The sequence below is a fragment of the Dasypus novemcinctus genome, chromosome 3 (assembly GCF_030445035.2).
Source record: "Dasypus novemcinctus isolate mDasNov1 chromosome 3, mDasNov1.1.hap2, whole genome shotgun sequence".
In the NCBI taxonomy this organism is placed as follows: Eukaryota; Metazoa; Chordata; class Mammalia; order Cingulata; family Dasypodidae; genus Dasypus; species Dasypus novemcinctus.
This window is the reverse complement of record NC_080675.1, coordinates 50,199,626-50,220,842: the sequence shown is the minus strand read 5'-3', so window position 1 is coordinate 50,220,842 and position 21,217 is coordinate 50,199,626. Positions and strand designations below refer to the sequence as shown.

General features: G+C 41.3%; 1 protein-coding gene across 1 annotated transcript; it reads left to right on the top strand.

Moving 5' to 3' along the window:
- Positions 1-17,028: 17,028 nt before the first annotated feature.
- On the top strand, positions 17,029-18,778 carry SIX6 (SIX homeobox 6). The gene is made up of 2 exons (XM_004471103.3): positions 17,029-17,600; positions 18,610-18,778. Exons 1-2 carry the CDS (start codon positions 17,029-17,031, stop codon positions 18,776-18,778), a joined length of 741 nt encoding a protein of 246 aa, XP_004471160.2.
- Positions 18,779-21,217: the final 2,439 nt, after the last annotated feature.

Genomic DNA, 21,217 nt, shown 5'->3' with positions numbered 1-21,217 from the left:
TTCAGATAGTTCCTGCCATTTCAACATTTGTTTAGGTAGAGGGACTGATTCCTGGAACTTCCTGCTCTGCCACCGTCCCACAATACCTCCAACATGTATTTATTATCAGGAAAAAATGTTCACAAAATATTATTGTAAAAAATGTTTATAAAGCAACATGGATAGTGTGATGTCATTTCTGCCAAAGGAAAATATATTTGTGCATGCATAAGAAAAAGCCTTTAAGAGGGGAACCGGTGTGGCTCATTTGGTTGAGTGCCTTCTTCCCATGTATGAGGCCCCAGGTTCAATTACTGGGACTGCCATTTTTTTAAAAAGTCATTAAGGATATGCAGCTAGCATATAATCATAGTTATCTGAGATAATGCCATCACAAGGCACTCTCACCTTCGACTCCATATAATCTTAGTGTTTGGTTTTTAACTACAATGGAAATGTATTGCTTTTATAAAGAAAAATCATTAAGATATTTCCATTAGAAGAAAAAACAGCACTCCATATGAAAAAAATACTTGATAAAAGAATCTAAATATCAACAAATGAAACAGAACAGAGGAATGGAAAGGTATGCGAGTGTGTGTGGTGTGTAATAAAATAGATTGTTTAAAAATGTTAAAAATAATTGTTAAATAAGTATTCTTAAAACAAAAGGGACACCCTTCAAAGAAAACTCTACTACATCATTTCAGAAAACTTTGGGAAACAGAAAAGAAGGAACCTGAGGAATAAAAGTACTCTAAAAGTCTGATTCTATTTGGGTAGAGAGAAGAATGTGAGCAAAGTTAAAGTGTTATGGTAGAGGAAATAATGCATATTGATGGGGGAAATATCAGATGACTTACTTATAAATATAATAAGAGTCTTCTGTAACAATTAAGACTACAGGAAAAGAAAAGATAACCATTAATTGAATAGAAACCATAGAACTTCCAAACTAATATAGAAAAAAAAATGAATATCGCAACTTAATCAAACCAACAAAATTAAGGTAGTAGAAAATAAGAAAACAACTAAGTTACTGGGGGGAAAGGGAGCTCATTATCTGAATTAGGCCTACAGGGCTCTCGTTTGAATCAAGCAAGCATTGCTTTTTTGACTTCTCATTGTTATCCATAAAGATGGGATCTAAATAGAAGAGTTGTAGCTGTAAAGATAACTACTTCCACTCTGAGAAGAATGCAAAAGAAAGATAAGGCTAAATAAAATAAAATCTTAGAGACTTCTGGGAAGATGGCATCAGAGTAGGCAGGCAGGACTCAACTCTCTTACAAAAGCAATGGAGAGAGGGACAAAAGCTGTCCAAGGGACCTGCTTTAGGGGTCAGCAGACCAGAACAGTGCTGTGCAACTCCCAGGAGGGTGAGGGACAGAGAGGTGAAGAAGTGAAAAACAACAAATGTGAGTTAATAACCCCCTGTAGCAACCAGAAACAGCTCCTACCCCCAACCTCAAGACATTAAGCCAGAATAAAACCCCTGGCTCACCTAAGTCAATGGAGAGGGGAAGAGATGTCTTCCTCCCTCTTGGCTGTTACAAGGGAAGTTAAAGGGTGGGCTGGAGGGTTACTCTTCAGTGAATTCAGCCAGCAGAGCCTGCTTTGAATCTCGGCTCTGGCCAGACCAGAAACACAGAAAAACAGAGGTTGAAACATCTCCATGGAAACATTGGCAAGTGCCATCTGCTGGCCAACCAGGAAATTGCAAGGAGAAAAACGGCTTAGCCCCACCCCTGGAAGAAAATCTGCATCCATTGAGTGAGTCCCTGAACTGATTTTGGTAACTTAAGATGGGCAATTTTAAAGACTTGGAATAAGTTGAACCAAAAATAATAGAAGAGCTGTGAAAAAAACATGAGGTAGGAGAGAGAAATTGACCATCAGAGTAAATGCACCAACATATTCAGATGCTTAGACATCAGCAAACAATTATGAACCATGCTAGGAAACAGGAAGTGATGGTTCAACTAAAGGAAGAAAGGGAGCACTAGAGCCTGAAAGGAAAAAACAAGGGTAAGATACTTGGAGAAGAGTGTAGAAATGAAGATTATTAGGAGTAAATTAAAGGGTAAAAAGACATACAGTAATAAGATATAACAAGTGAAAGCCAAACGACAAAATGGACAAAGGAAGTAATGCTTTTACAGTAATAACATTGAATATTAGTGGCTTGAACTCCCCAAACAAAAGACATAGAATAGGGGAGTAAGTATAACTCAGTGATTGAGCCCCTGCTTCAATCCCTGGTACCTCCTAAAAAAAAAAAAAAGACATAGACCAATAGTATGGATTTTGAAAACATGAGCCATATATATGCTGCCTACAAGAGAATAGACTCACCTCAGATCTCAGATATAAGGATACAACCAGGTTGAAAGTGAAAGGTTGGAGAAAGTAATTCCACACAAATAGTAACAACAACAAAAATCTGGAGTAGTGATACTAATACCAGACAAAATATATTTTAAATGCAAAACTGTAATAACAGATGATGAAGGTTATTATATATTAATAAACAGGCAATTCACCAAGAATAAATAACTATAGTAAATAATTACGCACCTAACCTGGGTGCCCCAAAATTCACGAGGCACACACTGGGAAAAATGAAGGGAGAAATCAATGTCTCTACAATAATAGCTGGAAACTTCAATACACCACTCTCAGTATTGCATAGAACATCTGGACAGAGGATAAATAAAGAAACAGAGAGCTTGAAAAATATGATACATGAACTAGACCTAACAGACATTTATGGAGCATTACACCCCAAAATAGCAGGATATACATTATTTTCAAGTGCTCATGGATCCTTCTCCAGGATAGACTATATGTTGGGTCACAAGACAGGTCTCAATAAATTTAAAAAGATTGAAATTATACAAAACACTTTCTCTGATCATAACAGAATGAAGCTAGAAATCAATAATGGATGGAAAAAAGGAAAATTCATAAATATATGGAGATTAAACAACACACTCTTAAATAATCAGAGGGTCAAAGAAGAAATTGCAAGAGAATTCAGTAAATATCTTGAGACGAATGAAAATGAGAACACAACATATCAAAACCTATGGGACATTGCAAAGACAGTGTTGAGAGAAAAATTAATAAGCATCAGTGCTTACATTAAAAAAGGAAGAAAGAACTAAAATTGAAGAATTAACTACACACCTGGAGGGACTAAAAAAAGAAAGATGATGCAAATAAATAAAATCAGAAAGGAGAGGGGGGAAATTACCACTGACAACACAGAAATAAGATGGATCATAAGAGGATACTATGAATGACTATATGCCAAAAAAAACTAGATGACATAGACAAGATAGACAAATTCCTAGAAACACATGAACAATCTAACTGACCCTAGAAGAAACAGAAGACCTCAACAAACCAATCACAAGTAAAGAGATTGAAACAGTCATCAAAACCCTCCCAAAGGGGAAGTGGATTTGGCTTACTTGATAGAGCTTCTGCCTACCACATAGGAGGTCCAGGGTTCAAATCCAAGGCCTCCTGACCCATGTGGAGCTGGCCCATGCACAGTGCTGATGCACGCAAGGAATGCTGTGCCACGAGGGGAGCCCCACACGCAAGGAGTGTGCCCCGTAAGGAGAGCCGCCTTGTGTGAAAAAAAAAGTGCGACCTGCCCAGGAGTGGCACTGCACACACAGAGAGCTGATGCAACAAAGTGATGCAATGAAAGAGATGCAGTTTCCTGGTGCCGCTGACAAGAATACAAACAGACACAGAAGAAAACACAGTGAGTGGACACAGAGAGCTGAAAATGGGGGGAGGGGGAGGGCTAGAGAAATAAATTTTAAAAAAAATAAAATCTTTGAAAAAAAAAACCCTCCCAAAGATGAAAAACCCAGGACCAGACGGCTTCACAGGTGAATTCTACCAATCATTCACAGACAATATAATACCAATTTTGCTCAAACTCTTCCAAAAAATTGAACAGGAAAGAACGCTACCAAATTTTTTCTATGATACCAACATTACCCTAATACTAAAACCAGATAAAGATACACAAAAAAATAAAATTAGAGACCAAATCTCTAAAGAATATATATGTTAGTCAGCCAAAGGGGTGCTGATGCAAAATACCAGAAATTGGTTGGTTTCCATAAAGGGTATTTATTTGGGGTAGGAGCTTACAGATACCAGGCCATAAAGCATAAGTTACTTCCCTCACCAAAGTCTATTTGGAGCAAGATGGCTACCGACATCTGCAAGGGTTCAGGCTTCCTGGGTTTCTACATTCCTGGGGCTTGCTTTTCTCTGGGTTCAAGGTTCCTTTCTTCCAGGAGATTGCTTCTCTTTCCTCTGCGTGCTGACTTTCCGGGGCTCCAGCTTAAGTCTTGAGCATCAAACTCCAACATCAAAACTCCAATATCAGAAACCCTCAACTCTGTTCTTTGCCATGGGTTTTATCTGTGAGGGATGGGGACTCAATGCCCTATTCATAACTCAATCATGACTAGGTACAGGTCAGATTACAAACATAATCCAATATCTATTTTTGGAATTCATAACCATATCAAACTGCTACAATATAGATGCAAAAATCCACAATAAAATACTTGCTAACTGAATCCAAAAACACATTAAAAGAATTATACACCACAATCAGGTAGGTTTTATCCCAGGTACGCAAAGATGGGTCAACACAAGACAATCAATTAGTGTAATAAACCACATTAAAAATTGAAGAAAAACCAAATGATCCTCTCAATTGATGCAGAAAAAGCATTATGACAAAATACAGCATCCTTTCGTGATAACAACACAAAAAATATGAATAAAAGGAAGTTTTCTCAATATGGTAAACTGCATTTATGAAAAACCTACAGCTAGCATTGTACTCAATGGTAAAAGACTGAAAACTTTCATGCTGAGATCAGGAACCAAAACAAGAATGCCCATGGTCACAACTGTTATTCAACTTTATACTACGAGTTCTAGCTAGAGCAATTAGACTAGATAAAGAAATAAAACGCACCCAAATAGGACAGGACTAATTAAATCTTTTGCTATTCACTGATGATATGATCCCATATCTACAAAATCCTGAAAAATCTACAACAAAGCTACTAGAACTAAAAGACAAGTTCAGTAAAGTGGCAGGATACAAGATTAATATGCAAAAATCAACAGCATTTCTATACACTACTGATTAGCAATCTGAGGAAGGAAATCAGAAAAAAATTCCGTTTATAATAGCGACTAAAAGAAAGAAATATTTAGGGATAAACTTAACCAAAAACATAAAGGACAAGTATTCAGAAAACTACAAAACATTACTAAAAGAAACTGAGGAAGACTAAAATAAATGGAAGGACATTTTGTGTTCATGTACTGGAAGACTAAATATCAAAAGATATCAAACTGATTTACAGATTCAATGCAATCCCAATAAAAATCCCAACAGCCTTTTGTGCAGAAATGGAAAAGCCAATTATCAAATTTATTTGGAAGAGTAAGGGGTCCCAAATAACCTAAATTGTCTTTAAAAAGAATGAAGTAGGCTGGTCTGAACGCAGTGCAAGTTACAACTAATTGATTACAGTCAGTTACAAAAAGAAAGATGTTGTAGGACTCTCATTTCCTGACTTTAAAGAATATTCTGGGGAGTAGATGTGGCTTAGTCAATTGGGCACTCACCTCCCATGTGGGAGGTCCAGTTTCGGTTCCTGGTACCTTCTGGAGAAGGCGTGCAAACAATGAGCAGACAGACAAAAGACCATGAGGGGGTATGAATAAAGAAAAATAAAGTAAAAATAAATCTTTTTTTAAAAAAAGAATATTCCTTAGCTACAGTTGTAAAAAAAAAAAAAGCATGGTACTGTTATAAAGACAGATTGACCAATGGAACTGAACCAAGAACTCAGAAATAGACCCCCACATTTACAGTCGAGTGATTTTTGACAAGGCTGTCAAGCCCTCCCAGCTGGGTCTGAACAGTCTATTCAACAAATGGTGCTGGGAGAACTGTTATCCATACCCAAGAGTAAGAGAGAGGACCCCTATCTCACACCTTATACAAAAATGAACTGGATAAGGACCTAAATATAAAATCAACAATCATAAAACTCCTAAAAGAAAATGTAGGAGAGCATCTTCAAGATCTTGTGGTAGGTGGTAGTTTCTTAAACCTTACACACAAAACATGAACAACAAAAGAAAAAATTTAAAAATGGGACCTCCTCAAAATTAAACACTTTTGCCCCTCAAAGAATTTCATGAAACAGTGAAAAGGCAACCAACTCAATGGGAGAAAATATTTGGAAATCACATATCCAATAAGTGTTTAATAGCCATGATATACAAAGTGATACTATGGCATAACAATAAAAAGACAAACTACCTGATTTAAAATAAGCAGAAGACTTGAATAGACATTTGTCCAAAAAAGAAATACAAATGGCAAAAAAGCACATGAAAAAATGTTCAACATCACTAGTGATTAGGGAAATGCAATCTAAACTACAATGAGATATCATTTCACACCTACTAGAATGGCCAATATTAACAGGTCGAAAAACTGCAAGTGTTGGAGAGGATGTGGAGAGATAGGAACGCTTATTCACTGTGGTGGGAATGTAGAATGGTACAGCCACTTTGGAGAACTGTTTGGCAGTTCCTAAGGAAGTAAGGTGAATATAGACTTGCCACATGACCAGGCAATACCGCCACTAGATATATACCCAGAAGAAATGAGAGCAGTGACACAAAAAGACATCTGTACACTGATGTTCATTACGGAGTTATTCACAATTACCAAAAGATGGAAACAACTCAGGTGTCCATCAACCGGTGAATACATAAACAAATCGCGGTGTATACACATAATGGAATATTATGCGGCTGTGAGAAGAAATGAAGTCATGGAAGCATATGACACCATGGATGAACCTGGAGGTTATTATGTTGAGTGAAACAAGCCAGATACAAAAGGAAAAATACTGTATTATTGTGCTTTTATCAACTGTATTGTGTAAAATAAGGGAGTTACTAATTAGAATTAGGTCACTAGAAAATAGAACATGGTTAGAGAGTAGAAAGTTGAGGGTTAACTTATGCTGAATTGGTAAAAAGGTTGTTTGTAAGTCTTTGGAAGTAAATAGAAATGATGAAAGCACATCACAGTATTTGTAACTAGCAGAGTTATTATATTGATATGACAGTGGTTGAAAAGGAAAGTCTAAGGACATGTGTATTACTAGAAGGAGAACTAAATGTAACATAGGACTGTATAACACAGTGAAACCTCATGTGAAATATGAATATTGCATATATAAGACAACTTTTACAAAATATAAATACAAATAAACTAAAGCGATGGAAACAGAATAGCAGCTATGTATAGCATGGGAAGCATAGAGGATTGAGAGGTGATGAGTTTTTGTCCGTTTTTTATTTGTTTATTTGTTTATTATTATTATTATTGGCATAATGAAAATGCTCTAATAATGATTGAAGTGATGAATATACAACTATGTTATTATACCAAATACCATTAACTATGATTAATCCACTTTGGATGGAATTATGCTTTATTAATATGTATCGATAATATTGATTTGTTTTTATAAAATAGAATCTTAGCTGTCATGGATTTGTATCAAACCCAAACAGCTCATTCCTATATATGAAATTAAGTAAAATTATATTGGACTAAATTACTTGAGTAAAATCTTTATTATCACAAGGCTGTCCGTTAAGAACAGGGATTTCTTTTTTATATATTTCCTCTAAGTAGAAAAAGTTCTATTTCAACTCACTGGATTAAAGAATATTACAAATAAACTTTAAATTTTTTTTAAAGACTTATTTTTCCCTGCCCCCACCCTGCTGTTTTTGCTATCTGTGTCCATTCACTGTGTGAGCTTCTGTATCTATTTCTCTTTTTGTCATCTTTTCTTATCTTTCCCCTCTAGGAGTTACCAGCATTCAATCCTGGGTACTTCTGATGTGGAGAAAGAGTCCCTGTCAATTGTACCACCTCAGTTCCTGGTCTCTGCTGCACTTCACTTCAACTCTCCCCTTCATCTCTCTTTTGTTGTGCCATCATCTTGCTGTGTGACTCACTTGCACAGGCACTCATCTCACCATGTGGACACTGGCTCACCACGCAAGCACGCTTTTTCTTCTTTTTCACCAGGAGGTCCCAGGGATCGAACGTGGGCCCACCCATATGGTAGGGGAGGGCCTTATCACTTGAGCCAAATCTGATTCCCTGTAAATTTCTTCTTAAATATGTGAATTGTACTACAACATATCCACATTTTTTCTTTCTATACTAGACTGAATATATAAGAGATGGATGCAATTGTCTCTCGTGTATCTTATCTTGTGAGATAAATTTTCCACTTTAGTTGTTCATTTAAATAACCATCCCAAGGAAAGCTTTAAAAGCAAACCCAATCTATCAGATAAAAAGAAATTAGTGAAAATTCGCCTTTGTTTGGGCTGTTGTCAATCTTGGCACTAAGTAATGCTTAGGGAAAAGTGAATAAATTAAAAAAAAATAAAGCCAAAAGGATTATTTTCCCCCTTCTCCATTGACCACTTATGGCATTTCTATTCTTTCTATTTATTTCCAAGAAATATTTGAGACTAGTACCTTTGTCATATAAATTGGTATGGTATGCTGAAAAATGCCTCCTCTCCTAAAGATATATTCACTCCCTTATCCTTAGAACCTATGAAAATTACCTTAAATGGGAAAAGACTGAATATTACCTTATGTGGCAAAAGATGTGATTACATTAAAGATCTTGGGGTGGCAGACTTGGCCCAGTGGTTAGGGCATCCGTCTACCACATGGGAGGTCCGCGGTTCAAACCTCAGGCCTCCTTGACCCGTGTGGAGCTGGCCCATGCGCAGTGCTGATGCGCACAAGGAGTGCCCTGCCACTCAGGGGTGTCCCCCATGTAGGGGAGCCCCACGCACAAGGAATGCACCCCATAAGGAGAGCTGCCCAGCACGAAAGAAAGTGCAGCCTGCCCAGGAATGGCCCGCACACACGGAGAATTGACACAACAAGATGACGCAACAGAAAGAAACACAGATTCCCATGCGGCTGACAACAACAGAAGCGGACAAAGAAGACGCAACAAATAGACACAGAGAACAGACAACCGGGGTGGGGGGGAGGAGGGGAGAAAAATAAATAAATAAATCTTAAAAAAAATAAAATAAAGATCTTGGGAGAAGGAGCTTATCCTGGATCATCCCAGTGGGCTGTAAATGTAATCATACATATCCTTATGAAATAGAGGCTGGGAGCTGATGTGACTCGATGGTTGAGCTCTGGCTCCCCACATGCAAGGTTCTGATTCAATCAGTACCTAAAAAAAATAAAAGAAGAAGAAGGAAGCAGAAAGCATTTTGAAACATACACACATAGGAGAAGATGATATGAAGAAGGGGGCAGAAACTGGAGAGATGTGGCCTGAAGCCAAGAACGCTGGCTGTCACCAGAAGCTGGAAGAGTCAAGAAACAGATTCTCTCCTAGAGCCTCTGGACAGAGCTTGACCCTGCCAACACATGGATTCATATTTCATATTTCTGACCTCCAGACTGTGAGAGAATAAATTTCTGTTTATTCCCATTTTGTGGGAATTTGTGTGGCAGCCACAGGAATCTAAGGCTGTAGGTATTTGGAGAATTTCATGTAATCTATTTACTAACTTCTTTGTATTAATTTATTGTAATAGAAGGGTCCACACAATAGGAAGGTCTATTTTCAAGACACTGAAGCAGAACACAAAAGGATTATAAAACCAAGGACAAGATGAAAAGTAATACACCAGTATAGAGGGCCTGAATTATAGATTAAGTGGATGGTTACCCACAAGAAGTGAACAAAGACTTGTTTGAGACTTTGTGATGTACCCGGAACAGTGCAAGGAATATGCACATGTAATCTCAATTAATCCCTACAACTAACCTGTAAAATAAGTATTACCCAATTTAACAGATAAGGAAATCAGGGCCCAAACTTATGCAGACAATGACTGATTTAAACCTAAATTATCCAGCTCAAAAGTCCATGCTGTTTCTATTACTTTCTCTGTAATAGAAACTGTAAATTTCTATTCTCAAACTTCCATGAAGTTCTATTCTCAAACTTCCATGAAGTTTGAGAAGCACTACGGCTCCAAAATATTCTGGAGACACTATGCCTCTCTTCTCTGAGAAGTAAGCAATTTGTCTTTGTCTACCTTACAATTTTAACAAGTCTCAGTGCAGGGAGCAAGGACCTGGCAATGGAGAATGGAAAGCAGAAGGAACCATGGAGTGAGACAAACAGAAAAGAGAAGAAAGAACATAATTCAAATTATTACAATACAGAGAAATATAACCATTAGGAAAAAAGATAATTTTCAGTGACTACAACAAGGACTCATAAATAGGAGATCTAAAAGGTAAACAAGCAAAAAGGAGATGCAAGTGGTAGAAAGAATATTTAACTAAATGTTGGGCAAAAATTAAATTTAAAATTTTAAAAATCTGTTCAGTTCCAAATTGTAATGGCTGTAATGGCAAGTTCCTTTAGTATTGTAAAAATACAATACTAAAAAAAGAAAAGATGATATTAAAATTCCATCATTTGAAGGATTTGAGAAAAAAATCTGCTGTTAAAACAAACATAAATGCATTTCTCTTTCCCTTAGTTTTTTTCTGTCTTCACCCACTGTCTGCCCATATAATTCCCTGCCAGAGCTTTGCAGCTGGTCCCTTCTGGGGCTTAAGCAGCCTCCTCCCTGTGTTTCCATTTAAAAATCTTTATTTCAATAGGTGGGCCCAGAGCATCTGCACTTCCAAAATTACCACACAACTGATCCAAAATGATTGAAACAAAATTGGTTTCAAAAATTGCCCTTAGGCTGAAAAGAAGATGAAGGCTAACATTTCAGACCTAAAGAAACATTTATCGCAATTCTGTAGTCTGTAATAGACTTGTACGGTCAGTAATAGAAATGTTGACAGCTGTTAATTATAGAAATGCTAGTGAGCATCACTGTTATTCTTTTGAAAGACGTGACAAAAGAGTTCAGAGCTTTATTTACTTAATCCAAGCCTTACTGAGACAAAACCTCAAGCCCAATCTCTTCTCCCCTAGAGTCTGGATTCAGTTCCATTTTCCTGCTGGTATACAGTGCACTTACTCAGGGAAGGGTCTTCAGTAACCCCAGAGTCCAACATTTCCTAATCCCCAAAGATGACAATGCAAGTCCCACAGCCACATTTGAGATCCTGGGCCTTTTCAGGGCTTACAGGAGTATCCTACCTGATAAGACCCCCCATAGTTTAAATCCCCCCAGAGAGCCTAACTCTGAAAGTCTCAGCAGCATGAAACAGCACCAGACCTTTCAGCAGGCACCAATAAATATTTGTGTGTGATTCAAATCCTATGGACTCAAACTCAAGTGGAATTGAACCATCTTCCTTGGGTAGGGAAAGCAAGGTATATAATGGGTAGAGATTTAAATTTGTGCTTTAAACCTGTCTCTGCCACTAAATGGTTGTGTAATATGAGCAATCATTTAACCTCTTTGGCCTTCATATTTTACTCATTTGTAAAATGGAAGAGGACTAAGCAATAACTTTTAACTATTGTTTCAGCACACATGATAGAAACAACAACAAAACACTTTTCACATAGATGTTTATAGACTTATAAGTATACAGTTACCACAAGTATTATTTACAATAAATTTTAAGAAAAAAGTGAAATTAGAGTAGGTTCTCAGGAAGAGATTTTTGTTAGTTGGCCTAGACCTAAGGTGAGATTGAAAGTGTGCTGGTTCCTTTGAAAGTACTTTGACTCTAGAATAAACTCCAAATATCTCCTGGGGGTTGGTGGGAAATTGCACCAAGTTGAGAATTACTGCTGTGAAGGGTAAGATGCCATTAAATATATATATACACACACTGTAATTCTAAAAAGTATTTTCTGCTAACCAACTGGATCAACTCAAAGAATTTAAGGTATTTATTGGAGGCTCATGCCTCTAATTTTATAGTATTTGAGATGGCATTATGATCTACTACACATATAATACATGTAATTTATATATATATATATATATGACACACAATTTAATGTGAGTAATGTTTGGCTGATCCTGAAGGACATTAAACAAACTGACATTCTTTCACTTTATTGAATTTTAAGGTTTCTATGTGTACTTTAGAAGAGTACTCTGATCTTGGGTTTAAAATGGTCAATAGTAACCTATTAGTAGAAAAAAAAATAATAATGTTCCCAGAGAACTTTGAATTAATCATTCTTTCAGTAATTCAATTAATGTTTCATTACTAATGACAAAGTATTTATGTTGGTTAAATTTTTAAGCAGCAACCCATTGATATCTAACTCTGCGCAAGCAATGCTCTGGTGTAGTTAGTCCTATGCATATTTAGGCTTACCCTAAAGAAGGAGAAGAGAGAGAAAAAAATGAATTTAAGACCACCATTTTACTGAAGTATAACTTGCAATATATTATTTGACTTAAGTATAAATTTTTATCCAAATGTCTTAGAAAAACCACAAACTAGAGGTCAAAACAGAGTTGCATAATAAATCTAACATTTTTAAAAAACATTACTGCTAACTAATCATTACTTTTAAATGGTATATTTCCCTCATTTAAACATAAAAAATTTCTTCCACTCAACAACATAAACATATTTTAAATGCCATTGAAAAATAGGTGAGCAATTTTGCAAATAAAAAAATATCCTAATCAATTAAAATTAGACCAATATTCTAATTGTAATACTTTTTACCAGTTAATTTTACAGTGCCAGAAAATCTACAGAACATTTCGCCAATGGTGTTTGCTCTCAGGCATCCAAATAAAGAGGCTTCTCTGTTCTTTGTTACAAGGTGCTTACTCGCAAGGAAGGAATGCATGAAATAGAGATATCTAGCTTGGGAGCTTATTAGGAAAGTTAGAACTTTAAAAAATAGGATATTTACTTTATTCCATAATCTGAAAATCTGGACTACCAAATACATAAACAAATACACATCTATATTTATGTGCATGGTATCATGTGAAAATCATAATACTAAATTCATTAATAAATGTTAGAAAGGGTGAAATTTTAGACTGCAATTTTAAAGATTACAAAATGTCTTTTAAAACTTTCCATATTTTTTTACATTATTAAAAAATAAATGACAGCTATAAAAATAAAAACCAGCTTTCACAGGACACAAGGTTTTGAGGCACAGGAAAGAGAAACCAAGATTTCTCTTCCAAAAGTCCAAATCGACAAACACAAAAGGCTGGGGCCTCATTTTCCTCCAGTCTTTGGCTCTCAGATGCAGCACAAACATCTCCACCAAGGAATTCAGATGCATTCAATTACTACGTGCTTAAACTCACTATGTGAAGTTGTGTGGGAAAGAAAACAAAAGCATCTTTTTAAAAACAAACCAACAGGCCTTTGACTTAGGAAAAGTCAAAGAAAAGCAAAAGGCAAGAGCGACTGAAACCCAAAGGTAAGAATGTACTGAGCTCCCCTAGCAAATTGTGAGCTACAGCTCCTCAGAGTGTAACCAGAGCCCCACGTGTCGGTCTACTCTCGGGAGAAAAATCAGAAGGGACAGAAAGACGGGCGAGACCCCGATATATGCTGGAAGTTCCAGGCTGAGCTCTGAGGCTTTCTGGTGTGAATCTCACAGTTTCCTGGGGGCGCTCTGCCTGAGTCCAGCACCGAACAGTTAGATACAGAATCTGTCCATGAGCATCGTCTTCGATGCGCTTTTCTCTTCCATAAAGTAAAATTCTAACTCTGCAGAAAGCAAAACAGATGTCGAGAGTTAGCCCAAGATCCTAGGTCCCAAATCTGTTGCTGCAAATCAATCCCTCAAAAAGTTGTAAAGCCGGAGGCAAAAGGCGGCCTCTGCGCTTCCTAGGTTTCCTGGTCACGCGCAAAAGTAAAATGAAGGTAGTGAGAGTGGGGAGGGGTGGGTTGTCCGGAGGATTGGTGCAAAGACACTAAAATGGAAAAATATACCTTTTTGTATAAGACTTTTCCTGGAAAAGCCGGAAGAGGTACACGTTAAGCATAGAGTGGGGGGTCAAACGCCTTATTCACAAGGGGGTGATTTCTAAGAAACCCATGGAGCTTCTCCCTCTCGCTAGAATGGGGGCTTACATATTTCCTCCTGTTTGTGTTTTCCTTTCGTGAAGATCCTGAACGAATTCATGATTCCAAAGTGCCCGGGGGCAGTTTATATCTTTTAGTTTATAAAATTAAATCAGTTCTCTTCCAAAGGCGAGATTAGAATCTCTTGATAGTAGACTCCGGCCTCCAGACATTTCTCAGGCCCCGTCCTCCCGGGGCCCAAGCACAGCGTCAGGCTGGACTCTCTGACCCGCCGCAACACTCGCCCCTTTCCCCGCGGCTCCCGCGCCGCCAAACCAGGCTATCCGTCCTAGTCCGAGTCCCCGGAGGACCAGGAGCCCCAGAAGTTCAGAAGTCAACGCACTGTCTCATCGATTATTTGCAGAACTATTGTCCAAGAAACGGGCTGTAGGATAAATATTCCCACTTCCTGGCTAGGTTGCCTAGCTAGGTCAATTAACACGACCTGCTCGCAAAGATTAAGGGGCACGGACCACTCCTCCCCTTCCAGCGGCCAGGTCGGAGGTTGGGGTCCGCTCTGGGCTCGCGGGTCGCGAGGTCTCAGTAGACCCACGGCGTCTTCCGCGCGCCGAGGACGACCGTGAAGCGATTCGATGAGCGAAAGGCAGCAGAAATACCCCGCAGAAGGTAAAGAAACTTCTGCAAACTGAAGCAACCGGGATGCTCCCCTTAGGCCGCGCTCTGCTGCCAGGGGCCGAGGTGCCGGGAACGCAGACCTCCAGGGTCCGGCTTCCTCCACCCCCCGGGCTTTATGTTTTGTTCGAACAGCGGGTTCTCCTCCGCCTGCAAGTTCTGGGACCTTGCAGGAGATACTTCACGCTGAAAAATTTTCCTTCCAACTGATTCGGAAGTTGCCCCAAGCTAGGGAAAGTTAGTGCTTTGTCATTATCCCCATCAACCTTTTGATTTTGCCCCTGCCCTGTCGCATTTTAAGAAAACGAGCTTTTATAAAAGAAAACCTCACCGTGGAGGTGGCTTACAACCTCACAGAAAAGATGAGAATGGTTGCAGGGCTTTTTCTTCCCCTTTTCTTTTTCTTTTTTTTCCGAATGAACTGTAAAGGTCTGTGAAAATAATATCAGCGTTTTCCGTCAGAACAAGCTTTGCCCTGCACTCAGGCGTAGCATGATCTGACCCGACACCTCCAACCATCTGTGCTATCTATCTGCCTTCTGATTTAACAGATCTGTATAAGCTGCACACAAATTGTACTTGAGACCAGAGGAAAAAAAAGACAGCCGAACCAGGTACAGTTCGATGGTGAACATTCCAATCTATTCCTTTCTAGGGATGGACCTCCCAGAGACGGTTTTCCTGGAGTTTTGATTGAAGACCTCTCTCCCAATTTCCCTCAGGCTAAACAAACCCCTATCAAAAGCCCAGATGAGTCCGTGGTTTCTTTGGCCAGGGCTTCTGAATACTGTGTATAGAGACTTCAATTGGGAATCAATAAAAGTCGTCAGTTCAATCTGCTGGCCTGAGGGCAGTGACGCCAAGAAGGCGCTACCCCTCTGCAGGAGAGTCTCTGACAAGCCCGGCTTGGGAAGAGCTCTCTAGGCCCCCCGCACTGTTGCGGATCCCCCTTCTCTATTTTTACTGTCATTTAATTGGGGATAAAAGCCCAAGGTCAGAGTGTCTACTATCCCCAGCTCAAGAAATATATCTTCTAAGCACAAATTAGGGGCAAAACCAGCCTGCAAAGAGAGATGCAAATCAATATTTTTAAAAATATGTTTAAAATAAGCTTTTCAGTTGCTGTCCTGACCGACCAATGACTTCTCACTCTAGATGTGGCTATGATGCACATTTGTTCAAGTCCATTAAACTGGGGCAAGGGGGGTACTGACTTTAAACTATACTAAACTTTAATATTATTATTAAATTAAACTTTATTTGGGGGAGACTTCTCTATAGCCTCCTCTTTGCTTTGTTTGGCTTCATGATCAGCACCAGTGTTATCAGGTGTGAGCTGTCGGTTGCTCATAATTTTAAGTAATTTCAGGAGGTTTTGGAAGGGAAGAGGTGGAGTCCAAACTGACCTCTTCTACAGATCCCTGGTCCCGTACCTTCTGCTCCAGATTCGTTTCCTAATGGGCTGCTTTCATAGCTGGAAAAGCAAAAAGGGGGAGAGGCATGCAGGGATGAGTGCTGGGAAGAAATGAAGTTGTCTCTCCACTTCCCCTCCCTCTCTCATTCATGCGCTCCCCTCAAGATTTGCTGTTTCCTTACAACTAAACTTGCAACCTCACGGAGAATTTCTATTTTGTCCGGTCTTCTTTGTCCTTTACAGACCTCTCCAGCGGAACAGCGCCTCACCCCAAAGTGAATTCCTGTAGCATCCCTGCCTCTTTGGGAGAACAACAAAAAGGAGGAAGGGGTAAGCCTGAGGGGGGAGAGTGAAATGCTGCTGCTCTCGCCTCCCTTTCTATCTCATCCACTCGTACCACTTTTCATCCTGCAGCTTCTGCAAAATACTGAGGAAACGTCCACCCTCGAGCGGCGGGCGCTGTCGAGCGCTGGGAGGTGCTGAAATGGTCTGGGCACCCTAGCCGAAGCCTTGATTGGCAGAGCCGGTCGGTGACTGACAGGGGGTCTCCATGGCGCCCTCGCCGCCAATCCGCCCACCCCAGTAGCTGCGCCCACTCGCCTGCCTGCTGCCCCAGCAAAGCCGAGCCGAGCGGAACCTGAGCCCGGTAGCCGTCTTCCAGTCCTGGTAGCTCTTTGCCGGTCGCGGCGCGTCCCCGCCGCCCCCAAGCCGCCTCACCGGAGTGAGCCTGGCTCACCCAGCCAGGGCCGCGGTGAGCTGCTGCGTGCCCCGCTCCGGGCTCGGCACCCCTGCCGCCGCTGGTGCTGCCTCGATGTTCCAGCTGCCCATCTTGAATTTCAGCCCCCAGCAAGTGGCCGGGGTATGCGAGACCCTGGAGGAAAGCGGCGACGTGGAGCGCCTGGGGCGCTTCCTCTGGTCGCTGCCCGTAGCTCCCGCGGCCTGCGAGGCCCTCAACAAAAATGAGTCTGTGCTGCGCGCGCGAGCCATCGTGGCCTTTCACGGTGGTAACTACCGCGAGCTCTACCACATCCTGGAGAACTACAAGTTCACCAAGGAGTCACACGCCAAGCTGCAGGCGCTGTGGCTGGAAGCGCACTACCAAGAAGCCGAGAAGCTGCGCGGACGACCCCTGGGCCCGGTGGACAAATACCGTGTGAGGAAGAAGTTCCCACTGCCGCGCACCATTTGGGACGGTGAGCAGAAGACACACTGCTTCAAGGAGCGCACGCGGCACCTGCTACGGGAGTGGTACCTGCAGGACCCGTACCCCAACCCTAGCAAAAAGCGTGAGCTCGCCCAGGCAACAGGACTGACCCCCACGCAGGTGGGCAACTGGTTCAAAAACCGCCGACAAAGGGATAGGGCAGCGGCCGCCAAGAACAGGTCGGTAGCTAGAGGCCTCTGTGCTTCGCGCACACCAACCGGTGCCAGGCGCCTCCGATTCAGGTGGATTCGAGCGCGCCCTGTCTTTGGTTACCCACGCCGCGGTGTTCCCGGATCGTCGGCGGGGGCTTTCTTCTGAGCCCTTGATCCCCCACCCCCTCTCCTTCTTGGCGGTGTATCAGGGTAGCTCCAGCAGTCAGTCCCGGTCACAAAATCAAGGCCACATGGGGGATGGTGGTGGGAATAAAAATTAAAATCCCAGAAACAAAGAGGGACCTCAAGGCCTAAAGCTTATTCTTAGCCTTTGTCCAGGCTCCTACTATAAAGGGAAGCCTGGCTTTGTAACAGTGTGGCGGTTTATTATTAATTGTTTTTAAAGCCCAGGTACAACCCTCTCTCATGGTTTGAAAACAGTTTCGATGGACTCCTGTTTCTAAGAAGTTGGAAGTCCAGTTTTCTTTCCACGGACAGGTAGCCCTGTCCGAAATAGCAAATTCGTCGGCTGAGGCTTTTCATTCCCCAGCGCATAGATCTTCATTAGGCAAACATTTGGACCAAGAACCCACCCTCATCCTCCAGGCCCAGATGCTCGGTGCAGCCCTCAGGCAGCCCTCTTTGCCTTTGGTTCGGGTTGGCCCGGACTCGGGGCTCTGACTCAAGCGTGTGCTACAGCAGTCTTGCTCTGGGAAGGGGATCCCCCGTCCTGGAGCCGGATAAATCCTTGTTATCCATGCCTTGGCTATTTCCTGACAGTCCTGTAAGTCTCCCAAAGGTGGACAACAACGGAAAAAGACCTTGTGGTTCCAATTCTAAATACCGGGGAGGTGGAGAGCTGAGAAAAGGCGTGGTGGGGGGTTGGTACAAATGCCGGGCTCTGTTGCCTCGCCTTCGGTGTCTTAATTTCGGGTCTGAGCGAAAGCCGTACGCAATCGGTTGTTGCCACACAGACCCGGGAGAGCTGGGCGGCAACAGAGCGCGCTGTGACCCTTGTCCCCTTCCTTTCCTACAGGCTCCAGCAGCAGGTCCTGTCGCAGGGCTCCGGGCGGGCGCTACGGGAGGAGGAGGAGGGCACGCCCGAGGTGCTAGGCGCCGCCGCCAGCCCGGCCGCCAGTCTGTGCAGCAAGGCAGCCACCTCAGCCATCTCCATCACGTCAAGCGACAGTGAGTGCGACATCTGAGCCGCCCACCCGGCCTGCTCAGAAACAGAATCCTATGTAAAGAAGAGACAAACAAAATGAAGGAGGTAGAAGGATGCAAGACCCAGCAAACCCAGCCGCTGCCGAAGCCAGGAGGCCAGGGATCCAAGGGACCCGGCCGCGCTTTCCACCCTGCGGCCCACCAGGCTCCACCGGTGCCCTCCGGCCGTGACCGCGAGGGCCTGCGCTTAGACTTGGTTCTCCTCGCTTTGCTTTTTCCTAAGGATTTTGCTGCAAAGATACCTTGGGAACCCGAACTGCACACGCAGCGCCTGCCCGGATTCTCCCGTGGGTATTTAGAAAGGACGCTCTTACATATGTATAGCTTTTGCTTTAAAGTTAAAAACAAAACAAAACATATATATGCTGTTTATTTACTTATTTAAGGGACTGCCACGGTAGGTTTCTCTATAGTTTGTAGGACTAGCTGTTTCTAAACATGTAGTCTGGTGCCCCTTAGTTTTTGTGTGGAGAAGTCAAACAATTCAACAACGTGGCCAGCTACATTTCTTAATTAAGAGAGCTGATTTCAGATTAAAAAAAAAAGGGGGGGTCATTCCCTTCACCTGGTAGCAGGAGCCTTTGTACAAATGGTCTCAGGAGGGTCGCCACTATAACATTTACTTTCTATACCAGGTGGCTCCTGGTATATTTTTTAAATATCCCATTTCCCAGATCAAGATATATGTGTGTATGTATTATGTATGTATGTGTATATACATGTATGATTTATTTAAACCTAGAAATTGGCAACATGAGCATCCCCTGTAAGGCAATTCCCCATGTGCGTTCCCAGCACAGGTAACCATGGCTTGTCCACCTAACACTCATTTTTATGAAGTGTCTATGGATTTCAGGAAAAACTTTGGAAGCCAAACTTGGGGACTTAAGCAGTGAGTTCTAAGTTATAAAGATCTAAGACTATTCTGGCACAGGCTCTGCAAGGAGAAAGGCTTTTCATCTTCTTCCAGGGTCCTTCCCATATAAAAGCAGTGGGCACCCACAATCATACTAGAGTGAACATATCCTGCATTTAGGGTTGAGTTCTTATTAAGATAAAAGGAGGTTGGGAGAGGTCATAAACAACTAGACCAGCATCTTCTTGCTGCAGAAGAAGGTTTTAATCAAATGCCTGGTTTTCAATGAGAGGGCTACCAAGATGGAGGAAAGGATATAATCATGTCACTTACTGATGTAAAAGAGAAGGTGCAGAAAAGTAACTGGCATTTTTAAACAATCTGATCTCCTTACTAAATATGAAACAAGCCATTAAGAGCCATGGTAATGGCTCAATTTAAAATGTCAGACAAATGTCCTTTGAATTTAATTTTTTTCTCTAAAAGTACAGACACACAAACACTAAACCACACACATACACACGCGAAACACCTACTGTCTTGCACTAAGAAACTAAATATAATCAGGAAAGCCTTTAAGCTTTGTCTCTCTACATGAAAAGATTGCATATCATATAATTTGACACTGATCTTTAAGTCACTTAAGCAGGACTTCATTCCTCCACTCCACCCCACCCCCAGTTGCCTCTCTCCTTAGAAGAAGGTCTTTGGATCAGAAGCCAGCTGGTTTATTTAAGCAGAAGTGGCACAGTAAGAACCAAACAAAAATAAGCAAAGTTATGGAAGACAAAAGCAACCAAATGGCAAGAAATACAGTGGAAGCCCAGGGCAAGATTAAGCATCGTTTTTGGTTTCTAAATTGCTTAAATAGATTTGGCCTCATTTGGACTTTAAAAATGGCTCTCTGTGTATAGCAGGCTTTATTCAGAGAGTTGTTGAAAACCAAACTCTCTTTCATTCACAGAAGCTCTAGAGGGAAGGAGTGGGAAGTGTTTGTGATCAAGCTAGTGTTCCTTCCAAAAGCAAAAATTCTGTCCTTCTGTGGGTTCTCAAAGGCTAGGATGGGAGAGCTCCTTCAAAGTTTAATCATATTTCCTAGAGCCTCTGGTTGTTCCTGGAATGCCCAGGGCAGGGTCAGACTACCACAATGCAAGCCAGGAAAATAGGGTACTAAATTTAAGGAGACACTCTCTCCCAGGTACCAACCCAACACTTGCATGACCCTGAGAATAGGTGGCTCCTTAAATTTTGTACTCTAGGGACCTCGCTTGCCTGAACCCAGCCCTGACACTACCAAGGGATGTTGCACTTCAATTTAAAAATCCAGAGACTTCTAGTCTTGTCCACTTACACAACCCCATCCTAGCTATGCAACTCTGCAGAATCAGCATTTGGACAAGTTAGTTGACATATTTATCTCTTAAGCTGATGCTTCCAGGCCCAAGAGTGAATGGAAAGGACTAATTAGTGCAGGGGTTCTTAACCAGGGGTCAGTGAGCTTGAATTGAAATTAAAAAAAAACATTATTCCTGTGGACGTGTTGGTGTGGGTGTGATATATTTAT